General features: G+C 43.4%; 2 protein-coding genes across 2 annotated transcripts; both read left to right on the top strand.

Moving 5' to 3' along the window:
- Positions 1–440: 440 nt before the first annotated feature.
- Positions 441–6,513, top strand: LOC311102811 (protein O-mannosyl-transferase 2-like). The gene is made up of 20 exons (XM_084144235.1): positions 441–1,256; positions 1,352–1,436; positions 1,592–1,696; positions 1,797–1,905; positions 2,138–2,246; positions 2,382–2,541; positions 2,646–2,752; positions 2,876–2,958; positions 3,144–3,320; positions 3,430–3,490; positions 3,660–3,738; positions 3,859–4,010; positions 4,123–4,214; positions 4,329–4,405; positions 4,499–4,570; positions 4,668–4,727; positions 4,804–4,909; positions 4,998–5,138; positions 5,296–5,407; positions 5,623–6,513. Exons 1-20 carry the CDS (start codon positions 949–951, stop codon positions 5,726–5,728), a joined length of 2,301 nt encoding a protein of 766 aa, XP_084000361.1. The 5' UTR covers positions 441–948; the 3' UTR covers positions 5,729–6,513.
- A 1,108-nt stretch (positions 6,514–7,621) lies between these two features.
- LOC311102797 (protein lin-52 homolog) lies at positions 7,622–24,804 on the top strand. Its single transcript, XM_084144211.1, has 6 exons — positions 7,622–7,669; positions 9,446–9,520; positions 9,634–9,671; positions 9,772–9,838; positions 9,937–10,020; positions 24,154–24,804. The coding sequence occupies exons 1-6, from the start codon at positions 7,651–7,653 to the stop codon at positions 24,207–24,209; spliced, it is 339 nt and encodes a 112-aa protein (XP_084000337.1). The 5' UTR covers positions 7,622–7,650; the 3' UTR covers positions 24,210–24,804.
- The last annotated feature ends 1,436 nt before the right edge of the window (positions 24,805–26,240 follow it).

Below are 26,240 nucleotides of genomic sequence, written 5' to 3'. Positions count from 1 at the left end.
CTATTTAGCATTTAAGCATTACATTTTCGAACTGGCACGCTGCATACTCGTGAGGATTTTATGTGTTGTGAGTATCTGGGTGGTGTGCGAGCCTGTGATTTATTGTGCTCTCACGCCACCCAGTGGCCGTAATGTCTATGGGTACAGCACAACCACACTGTGGAAGGCGTTTCCCACAGTTCCCAGCCTTGTCCAGAATTTCAGTTGTATACTGGGAAATTGTGTCCATACCTGTCCGTACAGCCCTATCATGCTTTCATGGAGGATAGAAAAGCATACAGATCCCAGAAACCACGCAATGTGCGTGGCTAAAATTGGAGTGTTGAGATTCGACTACATTGTGCGCGTGCTGCGCACTTTTTGCAGATCTTTCATGAAGCACATCCGGTAAATGTGTTTTTTTATTTGACAATAATACCGGTACAGATGCTTTTAAATCTGTGCGTGGTGTAGCGCAAATTACGTCAGGAGTGCATGCCAGAATAATAGTTTAATTTTTAGAAATTCTTGTTTTCCAAAGGCGAAAAATGTAACCAGCAAATAAGAAGTCCTGCCTTTAATGCATTACTTACGGAATATCAGGTGAAAATAGGAATGAGAAGAGCTGCTTAGATTGACATTAATTTCGGTTTAATATGCACAAAGCTGTCTGACAGCTGCTGCGAGCTAGCTATAATGCTATCTAGTATAAGGATAACATTACAAGAGAGACATTCATTGTAACGTTGTTATGCGACATTGTTACTAGCTAGCTATTCCCTGCATAGACCAATCTACAATGTAACAGGGACTTGTTTTGCTGCTGGTTGTTGGCTACTTTGTTGCAGCAGGCTGTGACAAACATTCCACTGATCAAATATAATTCGTATTTCCTAAGCTCTCTTTGAACAGTGAGGGAGGTTCAAAGAATACAAATTCAATTGACAAACGTTGTTTCAGTTTTAACTAATGGCAAAGAAAGAATGTGTTGCACAATGCAAAGACGAATCCTCAATGCTACGAAATCGGAGAGGCCAGATGAATACAGGGGAGCAGTGCCCTGTTTCAACCCATCATGAGTCGACCCAGGAGGAGAATACAGAGGATGATAGACTGTCTGAAGGTGACAGCCAATCCTTAAATGGGACATCAGCACAACATGACCAGGACATCTACTCTCCAAATAATGAGGCACAAAGCACAGTTTACTTTCTGTTGGTGGTGTTGCTCTCTTTTTCCACACGCCTTTACAAAATCATGGAACCCCCTCATGTATGGTGAGTAATGGTGCCCCAAGAGAAGTTGTAAGGATCCCTCATGAAGTCACCTTGTGTTTATGTATAATCTCATTGTGTGATCCTATCTGTTTTAGCTGGGATGAAACCCACTTTGGGAAAATGGGGAGCTACTACATCAACAGGACCTTCTTCTTTGATGTCCACCCACCACTTGGAAAAGTAAGAAAATGCCACTACCTTTTGCATTCTAAACATTCTTAGAATATCTCTTTCTACAGTCCTCATTACTTCCATAACTTGATAAGTATCTTGATTCTTGCTTTGCACAATGTGTATGTGTTTAAAAAAAACAAAAAACTTTCCCTCTATGCCAGATGCTGATCGGGCTAGCTGGGTACATGACTGGCTACGACGGCACCTACCCGTTCCTTAAACCTGGGGACAAATATGAGCACCACAACTACTGGGGGATGAGAGGGGTAAGGCCTACACAAACAGAGAAAGGTTTTTATATTGTGTGAGTAATGTCATGCCCCACAGTACTAGTTTGACCTGTGAACTTGCTCTGCCTCGCTGCAGTTCTGTGCATCTCTGGGCTCCTGCCTGCCCCCCTTTGCCTACCTCACAGTGCTGGAGTTGTCCCAGTCCCCAACAGCTGCCCTCATCACTGCTGCAATGCTGGCCTTTGGTGAGTATCTGCCACCAGCACTAACAAAGTAACAAGAGACAGCCTGGGGGAGAGTTTGGTTCTACTTTAGCCAATTACCTTGCCAAACAGACTTGAGTATGGACTGGTCAACCATTCTTTTCATGTTATCAATGTGGTGTTACAGGATTCTCAGTGAAGTTTAAAATGTGTATTGTGTTAGATCACCCTAATCGAAATAACTTGTACCTCGGGCTGTTTCCCTCCCATTCAGACACTGGCTGCATCACCATCTCCCAGTACATCCTTCTTGACCCCATCCTCATGTTCTTTATAATGGGAGCAGTGCTCAGCATGGTCAAGTTCAATCTACAGAGATATAGGTAAGGAACCTCCAGAGCAGAGCAAACCTACATCTGAATTGTCAGTCAAGTTATTAGAATCAGATTAAAAGCACTTGTTATTGACCAACTTCATACATACAGTGATGCTGCTATGCTCTCTCTTATGGTGTTCAGGCCCTTTAGCGCACCCTGGTGGTTCTGGCTGGTACTGACAGGGGTAAACCTGTCTGGGGCTCTGGGGGTTAAGTTTGTGGGGCTGTTTGTCATCCTGCTGGTGGGACTGAACACAGCCTGGGACCTGTGGAGTTTGCTGGGGGACCTGCACCTCTCTCTGGTACTCATCAAATTATTATGATTCACCTATAATATTGACATACCTACACTGACTTACATTGGAGGCCAACACTGACTCCTGCTCCATTTCCTTCGTTCTACCAGATGGATTTTGGGAAGCACTTGTTGTCCCGGGTGTTTGGGCTTATCCTGCTTCCTCTGTTCCTGTATGTTACAATATTTGCAGTCCACTTTGTTGTCCTGAACAAAAGGTAAGGTGATTATTGGCTGTGCATTTGTTATAGTGTGGTTATTGGAAAGCTTTCAATTGTTTCTCACCTAAATAATATGTAATCACATTTACACAATGTGTTTCCATTGTCCCCTGTCTCCAGTGGTCCAGGAGATGGCTTCTTTAGCTCTGCTTTTCAGTCCCGTCTGATTGGAAACAACCTACACAATGCATCCATGCCTGAGTGTGAGTTGATTTAAACAGCATCTTCTACGTTTTTGTTTTGTTTTTGTCTTTACAATAGTGGTGCTTTTACAGTATATTTCCACTGTAATGTCCTAAGTAACCCCCAGCTTCTAATAATGCTGGTCTGTCCTCCTTGTTCTACTATTCTACTATGATGATGGTCTGTGCTCTCCTTCCTCCTACAGACCTGGCATATGGATCAATCATCACTGTGAAGAACCTACGCATCGCTGGAGGATACCTCCACTCTCACTGGCATCTGTACCCAGAAGGAGTAGGAGCAAAGCAGCAGCAGGTCACAGCATACCTCCATAAGGACTATAACAACCTGTGGCTGGTGCAAAGACCCAATGACAGTGATGGTGAGAGGACAGCCTTGTTGTGCAGTCAGAATATGTCCCTCATAAAGGTTAATTGCAACAGACGTTTTATACGTAAATTGATGTATTTTGTGTTCTTTTTTTTGTCCAGCACAATCAGGAGAACCTGACCTTGTTCGTCATGGTGACATTATTCGATTGGAGCACAAAGAGTAAGTGTCACCCTCCTGGTTTGACAGTGACACCCTCCTGGTTTGACAGTGACACCCTCATCTGTTTGAAAGTTTATCATTGTACTGCTCCCATACAGTACCTGTTTACATGTTGACTTTACAACAAATTCTTCAGTGCAATAATGGTTGATTCTCCTGTGTCCACCAGGACTACCCGTAACCTTCACAGTCATCTCCACGAGGCACCTCTCACTAAGAAACACTTCCAGGTCACAGGATATGGCATCGTGAGTAAGCACATACAATGCTTGCACAGTTCTCAGAAGTTATTGATAGATTGTGTGTGAGAGAGGTTTCATCCTTCAGCCTAAATGTTGATCAGTATCATTCCTTCCCGGTGCTTTCAGAATGGAACAGGTGACCCTAATGACCTGTGGCAGGTGGAGGTGTGTGGGGGTCGGAAGGGCGACCTGGTCAAGGTGTTACGCAGCAAAGTACGCTTCCTGCACCGAGCAACTGGCTGTGTGCTCTACTCCTCCGGCAAGACTCTCCCCAAATGGTAAGAAATGGAGGAGTGATCTAGACTCTTCTAAAGTTCTCTCTTATATCTTTATTTACAAATGTTAACATTACCGATGATGACCGTATCAAACTGTGTCTTCTCTGTTCAGGGGCTGGGAACAGGTGGAGGTTACGTGTAGCCCATATCTGAAGGAGACCCCAAACTCTCAATGGAATATTGAGGATCATATCAATACCAAATGTACAGTTCCATTCCTGTCTTTTCCCTTTTTTGAATTGTGTTCCCATGGCCCACAGCTTGATATGTGATGGTGTTGTGTGTTTACTTAATACCTAACGGTGTGTGTTTTGATAGTGCCCAACATTAGCCTTTCAGTGCTGAAGCCCCACTTCCTGGAGATATTGCTGGAGTCCCACATCGTTATGATCAGGGTGAGAGAACAAGATAACACACATCTCACTGTGTGCCAAATTCTCCCACATACTTATTGTATTGATTACAACTAAACGTGTCTCTTTTTACAGGGTAACAGTGGGTTGAAGCCCAAAGACAATGAAATGAACTCTAAACCCTGGCACTGGCCAATCAACTACCAGGTTTGCATGTTGAATACCTCATGGCTTCAATGTGGTTGGACAGTCCCAAAAATGAAATAGTCACTTATTACTGTGCCTTTGTTCTGTTTTTGCAAAGGGATTGAGGTTCTCTGGAGTGAATGAGACTGAGTACCGTGTCTACCTGTTAGGGAACCCTGTAAGTACCTCTCTCCACTCACTGAGTATGCTAACACAACACTGCTACAATATAGCTAAATCTACCTCCTCTGCAGGTGATCTGGTGGCTGAACCTGCTTAGTCTGGGCCTGTATGTGGTTATGGTGGCAGCGGCCTCTATAGCCCTCCGCAGAGGAGTCCAGCTAGACAAGAGAAGAACAGGTAAGAGGATTTAGAACTTCCCTGTCACTGTCATGAGTAACTAGTTTGAGTACTTGATTTGAACACTGATGTGTATGTTTGTGTGCAGAGCATTGTCGCGTGCTGATGGAAGGTGGAGGGCTGCTGCTCCTGGGCTGGTTGCTGCACTACGTACCCTTCTACACCATGGGCCGCATCCTCTACTACCACCACTACTTCCCTGCCATGCTCTTCAGCAGCATGCTAACAGGTACAGTGGGCCTACCACAAACACATGCTCCCCATAATGCCCTCGTCATATTGATTGCATGTTACAGACTCATCCAGGAGTCATACATGAAATAACATTGGAGTAGGTCAGGTCCAGTTATATTTATAAAGATCTTGAATTGTCTTCTCTATCTCAGGGATAACTTTGGACACCCTGCTGCAGAGTGCTGACCTGTGGCTCCGCCCACCCTATTCTTACTGGCTGCTTAGAGGAGGACTGGCAATGCTATTCCTGGCCATCCTCTATAGGTGAGATAACCATGAGGCCTCTGTTATATGCCTTTGAGCTTAATTAAATTGTAAAGTTTAAAGTTAAAGTTTTCTGTTAGTGTTATTGCCTACAGTACTGTATGTCATTTGGGCAACAGATAATCTACACCCAAAAATGAATTTTGAAATTCGTTGTTCTCTCTTATCTTCAGCTTACATGTATGTTTCTCTCTATGCCTTTCTAACCCATGCAGCTTTTACATGTTTCACCCTCTGTCCTATGGTATGAGAGGGCCGCTGGCCCATGACCCTGCTAGTACCATGGCTGGCCTGAAGTGGATGGACTCCTGGGAGTTTTAGTCAGTTGAACAGTCAGGAAGAGTTCTGACTGACAGTGATATATATCAGTGGTTTTATTTTTATCAGTGGTGTTTTAGCAGACATGCAAGTGTCTATTTCTTACACACTACGTGAACTTCAGAAATTACAGTATTTTTCATAATGTGCATAGCTATGGATTGTTAAATATTTAACATGAAAGTATTTTATTAGTCAGTTTTATGTCCAGATATTTCAAAGTGTTTTAATTCAACATTGAAAACTGAATATTTGAGTGACTTTCTACACTTGAATTGCGCAGCAGTGTGTTGTGAAACGATATTAAGACCAGAATATACTGTTCACAATCATAGCCTACTATTTTGGTGTTGGGAGATAAAAACTTGATAAATACATTGTGCTTTAGGTGGATGTTGAAATGTAATGAATTATGTGTTTATTTAATTGAGACTGTTAGTGACGGCTAATGATGTCTACTGAACTGCCTTAACATGCGTTTAGTTTTTTCTTGACTGAGTTGCAATAATGAGCTAAGTGCCTAGGGACTAAATCCATTTAAAATACTTTTGAGAATCTAATATTCTAATTAAATGTTTTATGATATGAATGAATTAACCTGTTTCCGTTATTATAATATCAAATTTCCTTTTTCTTTGTTTATCTTGCAAAGTTTGCTCGTTCTTACATTGTGCACAGTATTGTATAAATCTTTGGCAAGATACAGTGCTTTCAATGACTGTCAGTTCTGCATTTTGCTTTCTCAAAGAAAGGGATCTGTTACTTTTCAATACAACTCTCCAAAACAACCTTTTTTACCTGTTGATTGTATATTTTCAAAATGTTACTAGTGCATAATCATTGCCTTTTATTGCTCCTGTGGTGTCCTATATGTGTTAGCAATGTGTGATCTTATTTCATGTGTAGTTATGATGAATAATTTGTTAGTTATTTGTATGTGACAAGTTAACAGACATTATCATCTTTTTACTCCTCAAATACAGAAAAGGAGCACTGAATGTCATGCATATTTTTTTTCTAGATCGAAACAAGCTCTCAAACTCTAGGAGGCATTTAGCCTTCTCCCTACGGTTTTCAGCCATTAGCTTTGCCCACGACTGGCTCATGTGAACTACAATCCCGACGCTGTGTTTTAACGTTTAGAAACGTCAATTATCATTGCTTGCGATACGGCTTTCGAAACATGGCCCTTGTCTTTCATCAGCGAGAAAGAATCCTTCAAATAAAAAAGATACACCTACTGTAGTAGTTTTGCACAGATCAATACAGTTTAGGGGCCGACATCCAACGAAACTACACTTCTGCTACACTTCCCGAGTTACACAGGTGTTCGGAGCATGCTAGATGGCTAATTAGCACAGGTGGTCAGCGCTCTTTTCTTTCTGTTTTCTGTAAACAAGTACTGTAACATGGAGATATGGCCGTGTGGGAACACTAACCCTTTTTTTTCCCCTGATATGAAAGATAAGGTCCTTATGCTTAAAAAAACGTACCGCAAACGACGCATGTTAATGTTCAGATTGAGCGTCCAGGCTCTTAACAAAAGTCCCCCGTACAGAAGTCGCTTTTGTCCAATGACGTGTAATGTAATGAAACTGAGTCATTATCAAGGGCTCGATAGAAACAAGCTGACAATGGTTATTTTTGGAATCCATATTACAGATAGACTATATTGTAGGCTGCTGCCATGTAATCACCCAGAGGTTCATCTATATTTTTTTTCAAGAAATTGAGCATACAGTCACAGATGGAGGTTGGAAAGCTTTTTTTCTTAGAGAATGATTGATCTATAAGGATATATTTGATGCAGTTTGTGATACATATGCCACCTGCTGACAGAAGTTTGCAGTGCAGCTTGCTGCAGACACGTCAATCTGAAGCAGCGTCAACCCATTGGCTGCATTATATCACGTGTGGATCTGAAGATGGCGTCTCCAAATGGAGGTAAATTCTAATTCTTTACTCCGTTGTTGGGTGTATAAATTGACATTTTGATAGCGAGATGGCTATAAAACGTGTATATTTCTTATATCTATTTGCTGAAACATTTTGAGTTGATAAAAGTTTATATTTTGTACAAATAATGCCATACGTTTTTTACCAGGCTTTGCTCACACGTGTTATGTCTGCCAAACCAAAATAACAAGCCAGTTTACATTAGGTAGCTATAGTATCTAACAGTTAACTAGCAAGTTAGCTAGCTACTTGGTAAGAAACAATATATATACAAAAGTATGTGGACACCCCTTAAAAGTAGTGGATTCGGCTATTTCAGCCACACCCGTTGCTGACAGGTGTATAAAATCGAGCACACAGCCATGCATTCTCCATAAACAAACATTGGCAGAATGGCCTCACTGAAGAGCTCAGTGATTTTAAACGTGGCAACAACAAGTCAGTTCGTCAAATTTCTGCCCTGCCCTTCTAGAGCTGCCCCGGTCAACTGTAAGTACTGTTATTGTGAAGCGGAAACTAGGAACAACAACGGCTCAGCCGCAAAGTGATAGGCCACACAAGCTCACAAAACGGGACCGCCTAGTGCTGAAGCGCGTAGCACGTAAAAATCTGCTGTCATCGGTTGCAACACTCACTACTGAGTTCCAAGCTGCCTCTGGAAGCAATGTCACCACAATAACTGTTTGTCGGGAGCTTCATTAAATGGGTTTCCATGGCTGAGCAGCCGCACAAAAGCATAAGATCCCAATGCGCAATGCCAAGCGTCGGCTGGAGTGGTGTAAAGCTCGCTGCCATTGGACTCTGGAATGATGAATCACGCTTCAGCATCACAGTCCAATGGACAAATCTGGGTTTGGAGGATGCCAGGCGAACGCTACCTGCCTGAATGCATAGTGCCAACTGTAAAGTTTGGTGGAGGAGGAATAATGGTCTGGGGCAGTTTTTCATGGTTTGGTCCAGGCCCCTTAGTTCACGTGAAGGAAAATCTTAACGCTACAGCATACAATGACATTCTAGATGATTCTGTGCTTCCAACTTTGTGGCAACAGTTTGGGGAAGGCCCTTTCCTGTTTCAGCATGGCAATGCCCCCATGCACAAAGCGAGGGCCATACAGAAGTGGTTTGTCGAGATCAGTGTGGAAGAACGTGACTGGCCTGCACAGAGCCCTGACCTCAGCTAAATGGCATATTATATTATTTATATATTACCTCAACCCCATCGAACACCTTTGGGATGAATTTGAACGCCAAGGCCTAATCGCCCAACATCAGTGCCAGACCACACTAATGCTCTTGTGGCTGAATGCAAGCAAGTCCCCGCAGCAATGTTCCAACATCTAGTGGAAAGCCTTCCCAGAAGAGTGGAGGCTGTTATAGCAGCAAAGGGGGGACCAACTCCATATTAATGCCCATGATTTTGGAATGAGATGTTCGACAAGCAGGTGTCCACATGCTGCCAATAACTATATTTCTAGCTAGCTGTCTAACTATGGTACTAGGTAGCTACTAGCTAGTTACCCAAACAATAGCCTACATGCAAACACACTGTACATTGAGAAGAAAGGATCATGACCCCTTTCATAACATTATTTTCAATTCAAACCCAATCACTAATGACTAGCTAGTACTACTAGCTAGGTACTGTAGATTAGCCCTGTTGATGTAGCTAGCAAGCTCGATGACTTAGTTTGCACAGCACACTTTCATATTTAATAGTGTTCAATCTGTTGATGATGACTAAAATCCCCATTTCCACTTTTTAAGGTGATGATTTTGAGTCATCTCTGCTGAGTTTTGAGAAGCTGGATAGAGCATCTCCTGACCTATGGCCAGAGCAATGTAAGTGTGTCTTCTCTGTGTTAGGCTACATGTCTTTATGAGGATATCATTACAATTTACTCATTCCTGGTTCTGATTGGTTTGCCTGTTTCATGCTGTCATCCCTCACACAGTGCCAGGAGTCGCAGATTTTGCTGCATCATGCAAAAATGTGAGTGTTTAAAAAAAATAAAAATCTATAGCATTGATAAATGAATTGACCTACATGGCTGAGAGAATGCACATTCTTATTTACATGTTTTGTATTGCAGCCAATTACCAATTCTCCGCCCAAATGGATGGCTGAACTGGAGAGTGAGGACATTGAAATGTTAAAAGGTAAAGTACAGTAGCATCATATGGTACACTGTTGAGCATTGCCTTCCTGTGAAAAGACTGTTTTGACTGACTGTACTCCTACTGTATTCCCCCCACAGAGCTAGGGAGCCTGACCACAGCCAACCTGATGGAGAAGGTCAAAGGGCTACAGAACCTGGCCTACCAGCTGGGCCTTGAGGAGTGTAAGTATTTACCTGAGAAATACACAAATGAACGACACACGCACACACACACACACAACCAGTTGGGGACCACTTATTTGGTCTAGGTTGTCATTCCGTACACTACCTCTAGATGGTGCTGCTAGCCTTATGGCTAATTTATGTCTGAACAGTCAAGGAACATCTCAAGTATTTGGTGATAGTCATTCTACTCATGTATATTTCACGGAACAGACACCCCTTAGTTAGATTAAATGTATTTCTAATCCAATATTTCTGAATATTGTTATTATAAATAAGACATCAATAGATTGTAAATGGAGTGTATATACACTTGAAGTCGGAAGTTTACATACAAATACATTTAAACTCAGTTTTTCACAATTCCTGACATTTAATCCTAGTACAAATTCCCTGTTTTAGGTCAGTTAGGATCACCACTTTATTTTAAGAATGTGAAATTTCAGAATAACAGTAGAGAGAATGATTTATTTAAGATTTGATTTATTTTATCACATTCCCAGTGGGTCAGAAGTTTACATACACTCAATTAGTATTTGGTAGCATTGCCTTTAAATTGTTTAACTTGGGTTAAACGTTTCGGGTAGCCTTCCACAAGCTTCCCACAATAAGTTGGGTGAATTTTGGCCCATTCCTCCTGACAGAGCTGGTGTAAATGAGTCAGGTTTGTAGGCCTCCTTGCTCGCACACGCTTTTTCAATTCTGCCCACAAATATTCTATAGGATTGAGGTCAGGGCTTTGTGATGGCCACTCCAATACCTTGACTTTGTTGTCCTTAAGCCATTTTGCCACAACTTTGGAAGTATGCTTGGGGTCATTGTCCATTTGGAAGACCCATTTGCGACCAAGCTTTAACTTCCTGACTAATGTCTTGAGATGTTGCTTCAATATATCCACATAATTTTCCTTCCTCATGATGCCATCTATTTTGTGAAGTGCACCAGTCCCTCCTGCAGCAAAGCACCCCCACAGCATGATGCTGCCACCCCCGTGCTTCACGGTTGGGACAGTGTTCTTCGGCTTGCAAGCAACCCCCTTTTTCCTCCAAACATAACGATGGTCATTATGGCCGAACAGTTCTATTTTTGTTTCATCAGACCAGAGGACATTTCTCCAAAAAGTACGATCTTTGTCCCCATGTGCAGTTACAAACCGTTGTCTGGCTTTTTTATGCCGGTTTTGGAGCAGTGGCTTCTTCCTTGCTGAGCGGCCTTTCAGGTTATGTCGATATAGGACTTGTTTTACTGTGGATATAGATACTTTTGTACCTGTTTCCTCCAGCATCTTCACAAGGTCCTTTGCTGTTGTTCTGGGATTGATTTGCACTTTTCGCACCAAAGTACGTTCATCTCTAGGAGACAGAACGCGTCTCCTTCCTGAGCGGTATGACGGCTGCGTGGTCCCATGGTGTTTATACTTGGGTACTATTGTTTGTACAGATGAACGTGGTACCTTCAGGCGTTTGGAAATTGCTCCCAAGGATGAACCAGACTTGTGGAGGTCTACAATTTATGTTCTGAGGTCTTGGCTGATTTCTTTTGATTTTCCCCTGATGTCAAGCAAAGAGGCACTGAGTTTGAAGTTAGGCCTTGAAATACATCCACAGGTACACCTCCAATTGACTCAAATGATGTCAATTAGCCTATCAGAAGCTTCTAAAGCCATGACATACTTTTCTGGAATTTTCCAAGCTGTTTAAAGGCACAGTCAACTTAGTGTATGTAAACTTCTGACCCACTGGAATTGTGATACAGTGAATTATAAGTGAAATAATCTGTCAATAAACAATTGCTGGAAAAATTACTTGTGTCATGCACAAAGTAGATGTCCTAACCAACTTGCCAAAAAAGAAATTTGTGGAGTGGTTGAAAAATTAGTTTTAATGACTCCAACCTAACTGTATGTAAACTTCCGACTTCAAATGTATAGATATTATAAAGGCTATCTTGTCTAATCGGGTGTATAAAACAGTTGGAGCACTCCACGTATGAATTCCTTATTTTCATGGTGTTGATTATGGTTTTGTAATTCAGTGTAAAACAACAGCATTTCGAGAGTGCATTTAGAAGCCTGGTGAAGTGGGGGAAGGTCTCGCATAAGTATAACACATCAAGGATTGAAGCATGTGATGGATGCAAAATGTGGTTTGACATATTTTCTGCATCTGTTGTCCTAATCCATAAAATGTGGATTAGAGAGATGTAGCTAAGTGCTCCTATTTTTCCTAAGAGGAAGATGGGTACTTAGCTCACTGTGGACAAAGCACACCATGCACAAACCCAGAAACAGCGATTTGATACAGACTGAAATTATTTCCTCTGAAAATATATGGTTGCTTCCAAAATAAAAGTATTGTAGAATTCTGACTCACTGCATGCTTTTAATGTTGGCTGCACTGTCCTATTCAGTTGTTTGCGCTCTTGTTGTAGAGTAATGCGCTCCTTTACAATCAGATTTAAATACAGTGCTATGAAAAAGTATTTGCCCCCTTTCTAATTTTCTCTACTTTTGCATATTTGTGATACTGAATGTTATCAGATCTTCAACCAAAACCTAATATTAGATAAAGGGAACATAAGTGGACAAATAACACAACAATTGCATATTTATTTCATTTATTTCATAAACAAAGTTATGCAACACCCAATTCCCCTGTGTGAAAAAGTAATTGCCCCCTTACACTCAATAACTGGTTGTGCCCCTTTAGCTGCAATGACTCCAACCAAATGCTTCCTGTAGTTGTTGATCAGTCTCTCACGTCGCTGTGGTGGAATTTTGGCCCACTCTTCCATGCAGAACTGCTTTAACTCAGTGACGTGTGGGTTTTCAAACATTAACTGCTCGTTTCAAGTCCTGCCACAACATCTCAATTGGGATTGGGTCTGGACTTTGACTAGGCCATTCCAAAACTTCCAATTTGCTGCTTTTTAGCAATTTTCATGTAGACTTGATTGTGTGTTTTGGATCATTGTCTTGCTGCATGACCCAGCTGCGCTTCAGCTTCAGCTCACAGACGGATGGTCTGACATTCTCCTGTAGAATTCTCTGATACAGAGCAGAATTCATGGTTCCTTCTATTAAGGCAAGTCGTCCAGGTCCTGAGGCAACAAAGCATCCCCAAACCATCACACCACCATTCTTGACCTTTGGTATGATGTTCTTACTGTGGAATGCAGAGTTTGGTTTTTGCCAGGCATTACTGGAACCATGTCATCCAAAAAGTTATACTTTTGAATCATCTGTCCATAGAACGTTCTTCCAAGAGTCTTGATGATCATCCAGGTGCTTTTTGGCAAACTTGAGTCAACATTTTGGACGAGATGGGTCCCATTATGCCTGGCGAAAACCAAACACTGCATTCCACAGTAAGAACATCATACCAAAGGACAAGCATGGTGGTGGTGGTGTGGTGGTTTGGGGATGCTTTGCTGCCTCAGGACCTGGACGACTTGCCTTAATAGAAGGAACCATGAATTCTGCTCAGTATCAGAGAATTCTACAGGAGAATGTCAGACCATCCGTCTGTGAGCTGAAGCTGAAGCGCAGCTGGGTCATGCAGCAAGACAATGATCCAAAACACACAATCAAGTCTACATGAAAATTGCTAAAAAGCAACAAATTGGAAGTTTTGGAATGGCCTAGTCAAAGTCCAGACCTAATCCCAATTGAGATGTTGTGGCAGGACTTGAAACGAGCAGTTCATGCTTGAAAACCCACACGTCACTGAGTTAAAGCAGTTCTGCATGGAAGAGTGGGCCAAAATTCCTCCACAGCGACGTGAGAGACTGATCAACAACTACAGGAAGCATTTGGTTGGAGTCATTGCAGCTAAAGGTGGCACAACCAGTTATTGAGTGTAAGGGGGCAATTACTTTTTCACACAGGGGAATTGGGTGTTGCATAACTTTGTTTATGAAATAAATATGTAATTGTTGTGTTATTTGTTCACTTATGTTCCCTTTATCTAATATCAGGTTTTGGTTGAAGATCTGATAACATTCAGTATCACAAATATGCAAAAGTAGAGAACTAGAAAGGGGGCAAATACGTTTTCATAGCACTGTATATGCTCTGTTGGGGGAGTTCTACCTTAAACTGGAGTGGATTTAGCCTCCATACAATGCTTAAAACAGAAACTGTAATATCGTACGGTGGGGACCAGGAACCCTCTGCCCCTCTTTGCGATCCTGAGAGATGTACAGTGGGGGGAAAAAGTATTTAGTCAGCCACCAATTGTGCAAGTTCTCCCACTTAAAAAGATGAGAGAGGCCTGTAATTTTCATCATAGGTACAAGTCAACTATGACAGACAAATTGAGAGAAAAAAATCCAGAAAATCACATTGTAGGATTTTTTATGAATTTATTTGCAAATTATGGTGGAAAATAAGTATTTGGTCACCTACAAACAAGCAAGATTTCTGGCTCTCACAGACCTGTAACTTCTTCTTTAAGAGGCTGCTCTGTCCTCCACTCGTTACCTGTATTAATGGCACCTGTTTGAACTTGTTATCAGTATAAAAGACACCTGTCCACAACCTCAAACAGTCACACTCCAAACTCCACTATGGCCAAGACCAAAGAGCTGTCAAAGGACACCAGAAACAAAATTGTAGACCTGCACCAGGCTGGGAAGACTGAATCTGCAATAGGTAAGCAGCTTGGTTTGAATAAATCAACTGTGGGAGCAATTATTAGGAAATGGAAGACATACAAGACCACTGATAATCTCCCTCGATCTGGGGCTCCACGCAAGATCTCACCCCGTGGGGTCAAAATGATCACAAGAACGGTGGGCAAAAATCCCAGAACCACACGGGGGGACCTAGTGAATGACCTGCAGAGAGCTGGGACCAAAGTAACAAAGCCTACCATCAGTAACACACTACGCCGCCAGGGACACAAATCCTGCAGTGCCAGACGTGTCCCCCTGCTTAAGCCAGTACATGTCCAGGCCTGTCTGAAGTTTGCTAGAGTGCATTTGGATGATCTAGAAGAGGATTGGGAGAATGTCATATGGTCAGATGAAACCAAAATATAACTTTTTGGTAAAAACTCAACTCGTCGTGTTTGGAGGACAAAGAATGCTGAGTTGCATCCAAAGAACACCATACCTACTGTGAAGCATGGGGGTGGAAACATCCTGCTTTGGGGATGTTTTTCTGCAAAGGGACCAGGACGACTGATCCGTGTAAAGGAAAGAATGAATGGGGCCATATATCGTGAGATTTTGAGTGAAAACCTCCTTCCATCAGCAAGGGCATTGAAGATGAAATGTGGCTGGGTCTTTCAGCATGACAATGATCCCAAACACACCGCCCGGGCAACGAAGGAGTGGCTTCGTAAGAAGCATTTCAAGGTCCTGGAGTGGCCTAGCCAGTCTCCAGATCTCAACCCCATAGAAAATCGTTGGAGGGAATTGAATGTCTGTGTTGCCCAGCGACAGCCCCAAAACATCACTGCTCTAGAGGAGATCTGCATGGAGGAATGGGCCAAAATACCAGCAACAGTGTGTGAAAACCTTGTGAAGACTTACAAGAAACGTTTGACCTGTGTCATTGCCAACAAAGGGTATATAACAAAGTATTGAGAAACTTTTGTTATTGACCAAATACTTATTTTCCACCATAATTTGCAAATAAATTCATTAAAAATCCTACAATGTGATTTTCTGGAATTTTTTTCCTCATTTTGTCTGTCATAGTTGACGTGTACCTATGATGAAAATTACAGGCCTCTCTCATCTTTTTAAGTGGGGGAACTTGCACAATTGGTGGCTGACTAAATACTTTTTTTCCCCACTGTATAGCATGTTGTTATGCAGAGGGGGTGCAGGGCTGATATGTCCCGCTCCACAGCGAACGCACCGCTGATTTGTAAAATTCCATAAAGACAGGATGATTAAAGTAGGCTCATTCTAGAGAGGATTATGCCAAACATGATTTGTCTGGGCTTTGCCCCGCTCGCTCAGAAAAATTAGAAAAATATTTTTGTTTAATGGCAACTTTTGAGTAGATCAAACAAGCTTGCCACGTCAAAATATTGCCACCAAGATATAGGGCATGACTTGACCGCTTGAGTGACAATGAATTGCCTCAAAGTGCGTGTAGACTTGGTGGGGATGACGGAAGCAATGACACTGCTCTATCGAATGCCCCATTATTATGTAGCAGGCATTATGAAAGATCAGATTAGTGTCATTGACTTCAGCGTAGATGAAATGTGTTATCTGCTTATTCCAGGCTCATATTTACAGGTCAGGATCCTCTGTCTACCACACATATTATAGCATATTATTGCAGCTAAATACAAATGAAAGGCTGATTATACAGTCTGATCCATGGTCTGTGGGACCAATCTCACCCAAACGCAATAATCTTCATTTACAGGCATTTATGGGCAAATTAAGCTATCTGATGTCCCTCACATTTTTCAGATGAGCTCGACGCATGCCCTGAGAATACAGGGATATGTTAATGATCTTTAATTCAATGCTTCATGTTGTCTACCATACCACATCTTTATTAGTCAAAAAAATGTTGTAGCTGGTTCTTATAAAGATGTTATCTGCCATAAAGGAAGGGATGTTGTCTTTGCAACCATGTCATGTACCTCGGGATGACGCGACACAATGATGGTTATTATCGGTCTCAGAGCAGCTTGTACTGGCACCTCTTTAATGTGCTCTGGTTTAATTTTCTCCTTTTCTCGGCTGTCAGGGGAGGCCTTGTAAATCTCAGCTACTTTTTCATCATGTTTGTGAGCTCTTCAGTGCCAGTAAACGAGCCGCCGGAGAGAGAGAAGCAGAGAGAGAGAGCATGAGGGCAGGATTTACTACCCCCCTTAAACATGTGGCCCATTGAACTGTGAGCTGTTTAATGGGCAGAGCACAATCAGCCAGTGAAAACACACCCGGCCCTGAGGCCTGAGGAGGAAGGGGACTGGCCAGAGGTAGACACCTCTGACCTAGAGGACACTGGTTTCACCAAACCCTTCAGGACTTGGAATACTACCATGGCAATGTTATAGATGCCATTGTCAGAATAAATGCAAAATTAATCACAAAAACATAAAAATATCAAGACATGCCTAAAGTAATGTAAAATGACAACATGTAATGTTTGGAGATTCAGAGGCAGAGTATGCCTGTGGATCATAGATCCCAAGACTAAAAGGCATGTGGGACAGCGCTTTGTGTACATGTGTATTTATGTATGCATATGTGTTAGTATAAGTGTGTGGCAGGCTGTCCCCTCCCTACCTCCCCATGGCTGTGTGATGCTGCCCTGGTGGGTCCCAGCGGGGGCCTGGCGTGTGCCTCCTCCCCAGACCCCAGCTGCTTCCCCACCCTGTGATGAATGTCCCTGTCGTGGGCCGCTGAGCTCGGCATCAGGCCCTGGGTCCCAGGGGAGCACTGACTACTGTGATAAGTGCTGTTATTGGAGGTAATTGAAAGGAGAGTGGTCCTGAGGGACAGGCCTCAGGCTGCTGCTCTAACACACTTGTAGGTTTCACTGATCCCCACCACCACCACTGGCTGACTGACTGGGCCTTGGCTCCTTGGTAATGCAGTGATACCTTACTCTCTGATGTGGCCTGATACGGAGCCAAGCAGCCCTATGCAGAGACCATTTAGTATAGTGATATTTAAAAATAATAATTATTCAGTCAGATTATGACAAGTACTGTACTGACTGAGCCTCCTGATTATTCACTGCAATGGATTTATTGTTGGAAATAGAATGAGGCTGTCATGATCGTCCAGGTTTGGTTTGATACAAGGGAATGCCAGTCAAGACCAGTCCTGCTCAGTATTGGCTGGCAGTGGCACATAGCTGCCATGTACTCCACTGTGCCACCACCACAGTAGAACCAGGATGACACCTACATCCCTGCCTATGTGGAGGTGAGGCTGAAGGTCAGCGCTGACAGCTCTTAATGGCCCAGCATTCACAGCCTCCTCTCCTCCTCAGGATCAATCTCCTGCCTATAAACAGGCCTGTGCTGCTGAATATGATTGCATTCACACTGGCCCACGGTGCTAATGTGCTTCCATCAATCCATCAGGGCGACCTGAGTGACCGCGGGGCGGGCTGTTATGAAGTGCTGCTCCCTGACAGCCTCTGAATGAGGAACAGGGGACCCTCCTCCTCTCCTCCTCTGTCCTCCTCTTCTCCTCTCTGCACCGGCCTGCTTTATGGGCTCATAGTGGAGACGAATGTCAGCGCCCACCCGCCGGAGAGTTGTGTGTGGTGAAGACACAATTAGGATTGGCGTGAAGGGAAACTGAAACAGGACTCAAACAATGCTCTGTATATGTTGATCAGTTTTCTGTATCAAATTCTTTTTGTGCGTTGGAACTTGTCTTTTTTGCGGTTTGAGATGTATGTTTTGGGGGAAATATTGTTTGCCTTGAAGAGATGAAATTGCTGGTATGAGAAAATTGTTCCTGAAAAGCTTGTCTGTTCAGCAAAATATGTATCAAGTTATTTTAGAAGCCTCAAACCAGTGTTGCATGGATATCGCAGGATAGGTTCCTGACTGTTGGTTTAGTGTAGCTGTTGAAGCATGAAGCAATAGTCGGTGCTGAATCACAATCGTACAAACAATCATAATTATGTTTCGTCAAGATTGTCTAAACAAGTCAACTGATCACCTAGGAGCAGTGGAGCTGTGTCCTCCGTGTGTATCATGGTAGAAGGAGGGAGAGCTGCACTCACCGCCTGTTCCTTAGCCCTGCTTGCCTGCCGCCTCCCTGATCAGATCGGAAATGACACCTCATTTCCATAAATGCATTAGGAATTCATTGGATTTTTTCTTTCCCAGCTAATCATTGTGGCGGTGTAAAACCTTTTTTAGGCTTTTTAATGAATGAATTTTGACTGATTGCCTATTAATAAGGACACCTCTTGAGCAGGGATAGGCTGTGGCAGGGGTGGGGAGGTGTAGATGTGTTTGTGTGATCGAGCTTGTGTGTGTGTGTCAGTGCAGACAGGCTGGAACGCATTGGAGGGAGAGAAGAGGGGGGAGGAGAGGAGCGTTCTCTCGGTTGGGACATGAAGAGGAACCAGTGGCTCCCCTGGGAAATCACTGGTCGTGTCTGCATCTTAAATATCCCTGTGAAGTATCAATAAGTGGGTAATTGAATTTTGAACACAAACATGAGCGTCAGGTGTATGTGTTGCGAGGCGAGGGGTTATATGGGGAGGGGGGTGAGTGAATGTGTTGATGGTGGAAGGAGTGGGGGGTGGGGGCGGGTGGTGGTGTCATCTCCTCTGTACCTCCGGTCCCTGGGGAAGTGGGCAGTGAGAATGGATGTTAAATCCATTAAATAAAGCTTACAGCCAGTAATAGCTGAGTGGCACTTGAAGATGGGCAGCGGGGGTCAGATTTAGTATGCTTGACTCTTAATGATAGTGAATTGGGGCAGTCAGGGCTAGAGGCTGGGACACCAGTTAACCCAGGTGGTCATCTGTCTCTGGGGCTAACACGGGTCTGACTGGCTCATCTGGCATGTGCCTGGAGGGGTGGAGCGGCCTCACCATGATTACTACCATTCCCCACACACAGGAGGGGGGCGCGGGGGAGGGGGGGCGAGATGATGTGACTGACACCCAGATCACTCACTCCAAACGATAGGAAGGTGATGTCACACATTTAGGCTCTACATTTACATTTTGAGAAGTGCTGGTGGACAAATATTGTATTAAGTTTTGGATATTCATCTGGTTGAGGGGGACATTTTGTAATTTTATTTTCCTGTATACATCACGTTGTGATGTCGTACTCAGACCAGTCAGGGCTCAATGATAATTAGAGAGCAAGTAATCAACAGGGTGAGGACATGGCCCTCACAATCCATAAGCCAAAGGTGTCATTTAGTATGGATGGCAGCTGTAACAAGTCGCTGATTAACATAGTACAGAATTAGGGATTGACCTTTCTAATCAACTAAACAAATCTCTAACTCCCTCTAATCAGTATTGATCGCCCCTGGCCTGTAACAACATGTATGTGTGGGCATGTGCACACACATCTGTGTGTGTTCTGAGGTGGGGGGGGGTGCTGGACTGTTGTGTGCACGAAGCAGACATCCTCATTGACAGAGATCTATGTGGGTGTCTTCCAGTCTGTGTGTGTGAGTCCAGTTGCCTGAGGGGGGCTGGCTTGCTGGTCCTTTCTCTTCCCACTGTTAATCTTTCTCTTACAATGCAAATCATATGAGTTTCTATCTGACAGAGGGGGAAGGCTAAACTGAACTCTAATTAATGAGTGGCTCAGAGGGGTGAGTCCTGATGGAGGGGATCTCTGCGGGGGGGGGGGGGGCAGCTACAGACCAGGCTGCTCTACTTTATTGTTGGGGGATATAGAGAGATGGAGAGATACGGGGGGAGAGAGCCACCAGTCTGTTTCATTGGCAGGCCTCTCCAGAAACCAGTGGTCCATTTAACGAGCTCTTAGCAGAGAGATCAGAAAGACAAACCTGGGATTAGGAGACCAATGACTCAATAGGATTCTCAAGAGGTCCTGTCTCCATCAACATGAAGTTTGGAGAAAATGCCATTTGTATTTGTGAACGCAAACAGTGATAATTCTATCATTTTAGGTTATAGTTTTATCTACAGTCTTGTCTTTTTATTTAGTGTCAAATCATCAAATGCAAGGTCAAAGCAGACATTTAATAATGCTCTTGTAACTATTTATCTATTTAACATGTAGATCTCTTTCTCCATGCTCCAAGATAGCCTAACTAGATATAGTGCATTCGGAAAGTATTAAGACCCCTTGACTTTTTCCACATTTTGTTACGTTACAGCCTTATTCTAAAATTCATTGAATTGTTTTTTCCCCCTCCTCAATCTACACACAATACCTCAATCTACACACCATACCTCATAATGACAAAGCAAAAACAGGTCTTTAGAAATTTTAGCAAATGTATTACAAATTAAAAACTGAAATATTACATTTACATAAGTATTCAGACCCTTTACTCCGTACTTTGCTGAAGCACCTTTGGTAGCAATTACAGCCTCAAGTCTTCTTGGGTATGACGCTACAAGCTTGGCACACCTGTATTTGGGGAGTTTTTCCCATTCTTCTCTGCAGATTTTCTCTGTCAGGTTGGATGGGGAGAGTCGCTGCACAGCTATTTTCAGGTCCCTCCACAGAGATGTTCGATCGGGCTGAAGTCCGGGCTCTGGCTGGGCCACTCAAGGACATTCAGAGACTTGTCTCGAAGCCACCCCTGCGTTGTCTTGGCTGTGTGCTTAAGGTATTTGTCCTGTTGGAAGGTGAACCTTCGCCCCAGTCTGAGGTTCTGAGTGCTCTGGAGAAGGTTTTCATCAAGGATCTCTCTGTACTTTGCTCCGCTGAAAAACATCCCCACAGCATGATGCTGCCACCACCATGCTTCACCGTAGGGATGGTGCCAGGTTTCCTCCAGACGTGACGCTTGGCATTCAGGCCAAAGAGTTCATTCTTGGTTTCATCAGACCAGAGAATCTTGTTTCTCATGGTCTGAGAGTCTTTAGGTGCCTTTTGGCAAACTCCAAGCGGGCTGGCATGTTCCTTTTACTGAGGAGTGGCTTCCGTCTGGCCACTCTACCATAAAGGCCTGATTGGTGGAGTGCTGCAGAGATGGTTGTCCCTCTAGAAGGTTCTCCCATCTCCACAGAGGAACTCTGGAGCTCTGTCAGAGTGACCTTTGGGTTCTTGGTCACCTCCCTGACCAAGGCCCTTCTCCCCCGATTGCTCAGTTTGGCCGGGCGGCCAGCTCTAGGAAGAGTCTTGGTGGTTCCAAACTTCTTCCATTTAAGAATGATGGAGGCCACTGTGTTCTTGGGGACCTTCAATGCTGCAGAAATGTTTTGGTACCCTTCACAAGATCTGTGCCTCGACACAATCCTGTCTCTGAGCTCTTTCCTTCGACCTCGTGGCTTGGTTTTTGCTCTGACATGCACTGTCAACTATGGGACCTTATATAGACAGGTGTGTGCCTTTCCAAATCATGTCCAATCAATTGAATTTACCACAGGTGGACTCCAATCAAGTTGTAGAAGCATCTCAAGGATGATCAATGGAAACAGGATGCACCTGAGCTCAATTTCGTGTCTCATAGCAAATGGTCTGAATACTTATGTATTCAGACACTTTACATTTGTAAATATTTATAAAAACGTGTTTTCACTTTGTCATTATGGGGTATTGTGTGTAGATTAATGAGGGAAAACATTTATTTAATCCATTTAAAAATAAGTCTGTAACGTAACAAAATGTGGAAAAAGTCAACGGGTCTGAATACTTTCCGAATGCACTGTATATTAAACACTGTTGTGATAGCCTTTGGCTCACTAAGCCCAACTCCTCCTAATAGGGAAATGATATCTGTGCCCCAGTAGTTTTGTGTCATCTTAATTCATTACATCCCACCGGATTCTGATGGTTTCATTCCATCTAAGACCCTGTATGTCGGTCTGTCCGGGGGCTCTAATTATTTTGTTTAGTGTTATTCGAAGAGACCGCAGCACCGCGCAAAATTAATCAATCCCAATCCAATTAGCATCATGTTGAAACTGATGATGGACACCTCAAGGTGAAGCGGCCCATGCCCAGCCGGGGCATTATCATTCCAGGCGGGGCGGCTCATCTAAATTACAATTCACCCTGCTTTTTCATTAGCCGCTGTGGCGTCGCTAACCTCTTCACCGCTCTGCACAGCCCAACAAACACCCAGTCACCAAGGCAGCTCATCAGCTCTGGTGTCTGGTTCAACAAGTAGAGAGAAACAGTTCTACAACTGTGAACCTTCTGTGTGAGTGGGAAAGCTTGGGACAGTCAGACACACGCATTTGTATTTGTATACATGTTTTTCCAAAAATATACAAGAAGGAAGGCCGCTTCCTCCTTGAAATAGGAATTTACTTTCCATCATTTTCAGTGTGGCCTGTAATGCTCTTCGTGTCCTGGTGGGTATGCATAGCAGCTGTATGAAGGTGGTGTTTTTTGTGTACGTTTGAAGAGGTGATCCCAGCTCCCCTCTTCGCCCTGAGCATTTGATTCTATACTGATGCTAAGAGCCTGCTCCTCTTATTATCAGGAACAAAGCGTAATTACAGGATCTGGATGAGGCCTCTCCAGGGTGGCACTGATGCTGGAAGAACATCCCTGTAGCTTCCCTTGTGACACAACCTGGCTGTTGTTGACTGAAAACCTCCTGGAATACGCTCCTTACCAGATAGAAGCAAGGTGACAAAAGGCCTTCAGTTGGGGCCAATCTGTTGTCGTGCAATGGGGTTGGCACGGATCCAGAACTATTGTGCAGAGCTTGTTTTGTAGACCCCCACCAAGTGCTCTTCATTATGTCTCCATACAGTACATCTCCCATTTCATGGGCTTTTCTATCTAACCTTTATGGTTTATGTTGTGAGTGCTATCTGATCAGTGTCTTTGGTTCTTACGACGGTAATTCAGTGGTAGCGAAGTGTATAGTAAAGGCAGTCAGTGAGAAGAAATGTGGTTATGGCCGTAGTCTCTTAGACATAAGGCACAATGGAAAGTTGTGGATTGATTAGTTTGCGTTCCAGAGAACGGTATCTCTCAGACAACATCCCCCTTTCACTACCCCCATCTTTTTCTTTAACACAGTTATACATGCACACACACACACACACACACACACACATACTGAGATGCTTGAATACATGTATATGGCTGCCTTGAGAAGGCAATCACAAGGGGTTTGTCTCTTTGGTAGCTAGTTTGCGTCTTATGTTGTTTTCCATGTCCAGAATGAACAGATGTCTGTATAAATTACCTCCCTGTTAGATGTCTCACAAATGAAATACATGCTTTGCATTGATAAGGGATTCTGCTCTGAAGTGAGGTACTGAGAGGTGGAGTGTTGTAGCTTGTTTTTGTCTAAATCCCTGGTCAAAGCATACGTTTTGACAGCATATGGTTGTAGTGTACCCAGAAGTTTACTATAGAGAAGTCAGTGGAAATACTTTAAATAAACCAGTTGTTTTTAGGTAGGTTACCTCAAGCAGCCTTGAATAAGAGGTGCTCAAAAACATTTGATTTCTGAAATGTACAGTTATTGATATTGACATCGTATCATTTGTTTATTCTCCAGCCAGGGAGATGACCAGGGGAAAGTTCCTGAACATCCTGGAGAGACCCAAAAAGTGAAGACCCCAGGACTGCTCTTTACACAGGATGTGTCTGCACAAAGAGTAATACAACACCCAGACGACTGACTTGAGACAGGAAGAAGAGGAATCAGACCTATGCCTTTATGTATACACTCATACTACAACCACCATCAAGTCCCTGGATTTGAATAGAGACACTGGGGCTAAATTCACTCACTGCGGAGTTCCGCTCTAAGAGTCAAAGGGCTGCAACACTTTTCACCCCCTGACTTGTACATTTATGTTGTCCTCAAAGACAGTACCATTTACTTTTATAATGATTTGAAATGGTGAGTAGCTTTAAATTTCCTGTTTTAGCTAGTTTGTAGGACTGTTTTTAAATGTGTATATTCTGTATTTATTCTTGTTTTGTATTTATATTTAGAGCATTTTAAACATTTTTGCAATTTGTCAAAGAAAATTGTGTAAGTCTCTTAAAAAATTAATAAAATCCTCCCTATTTTAGGGTTATAACATGTTTATTAATTGTCCTCATAATCAAACTAATTGGTAACTACCCTCCGTGTGCATCTATGGATACAATTTAATATTTCAATGGTTTAGGATACAATTAAATTCACTTCAGAAACTGGTTCCATGATGCAACAGTTTTTTGGGGGAATCTAACTTTTTAATTAGGGCAATAACTACATGCCTGTGCCACTCCATAGACGCTCTCTGTTAGAGCACTTCCCTGGCTTTGGACATGTAAGGAGCTGTGACATGAGAGTGCTTCCCCCTGCTACAAGGGCATTTTCCCATTTAATGAGGATTGGAAGTAGAGGCCCTACACAAAACATTGGGTAAAAATAATATTGCTCATTGTCATCCCTTTTAATGAGAGTTGACATAATTACTAGGACCATTTATTTTCTAATTAGCACACTTCCAGCGACGTCGGAGCTAGCGACCAGGCAAAAAGGAAATCAGACAGGCATGCTGAATGGGAAACAAAAAGAAGTCCGTCCAGCATAATTAGGTGAGACAATGCCTCAGACTGTTCCCGGCTGGAGATGTCGCAGGGGCTCTGGCCGTGCTGGCGAGCGCTCACTCTCCACAAGTTACACATCTCCACAGGCCGCTAATAAGCTCCTAATTGTCTTTCCGAGTCACACGGACAGAGGCAGCCACTGCCCAAGTGGCTGCACCCCCTGCCTCTCGCACGTACCCAGCTTCACCTCTTGCAAAATACTGATTATTTATATAATTTCCCCATTCCCAGACTGTGTGTGTGTTTTCCTGTGTGTGCTGGAGACTCCTGTGACAGACAGGTTGGGTGGGGTGGGGTGGGGTGGGGTGGGGTGGGGTGGGGTGGGGGGAGTGGAAGTACAGCATGGCCTGATGGGCAGGAATGTAAGCTGGGGGAGGAGGGCAAGCTACTTATTTTACCCCCACTGCATCAGGGTTTATTATAGTCTCCTGTAGTCTGTTAAATGTATCTGCTCTAGTCTAGTGTACAGTGTTTATTTTCTGTCAAATTGAACCACTACTGTACCTTGTAACACATCAAAGTTTTACATCATTAGAAGGGTGAAAAGTGAGTGTGTAGCTCAGATAGTGTAGAACTGACTGGTTACACGGCCTATTGCTGAGTTGGCTGGTTAACACTTGTTGATATTGACTGATGTACATTGATCAGTCTACTGAGCGTTGACACAGTAAATGACCTGACATTCACAATATGGTGCAATCACTGGTGGCTGCCTGTCATGCAAGGCTTCCGGTCCATTGGATGCTCCTCAAGAAACAGGTCATTCCCCATGGAGGGGTCGTCTATACAGAGAGAAAAAACTCCTCCGTCCGTCAACAATACATCGCCTGACCTCACCGAGCCTCGCTGCCCCGACAAACGTCAATCCGATGTGCCCTCAGGCCATTAATTAGCTGTCAATTAGTGCAAATTAATCAACTCCTCGCCCAGTTAAGCAATGCCGGCAGGCAGCTCCCAAACACGCCATTGTAGAGGAACCATGAGAACTGGAGCTAGCAAACTCACTTTGCATCAGGGGGTCATCACGCCCTTGGCAGT

The sequence above is a fragment of the Coregonus lavaretus genome, assembly GCF_964263955.1.
Source record: "Coregonus lavaretus genome assembly, chromosome: 27".
NCBI classification, from domain to species: Eukaryota; Metazoa; Chordata; class Actinopteri; order Salmoniformes; family Salmonidae; genus Coregonus; species Coregonus lavaretus.
The sequence above is the reverse complement of the archived record's forward strand: the minus strand, read 5'-3'. Positions and strand labels throughout refer to the sequence as shown.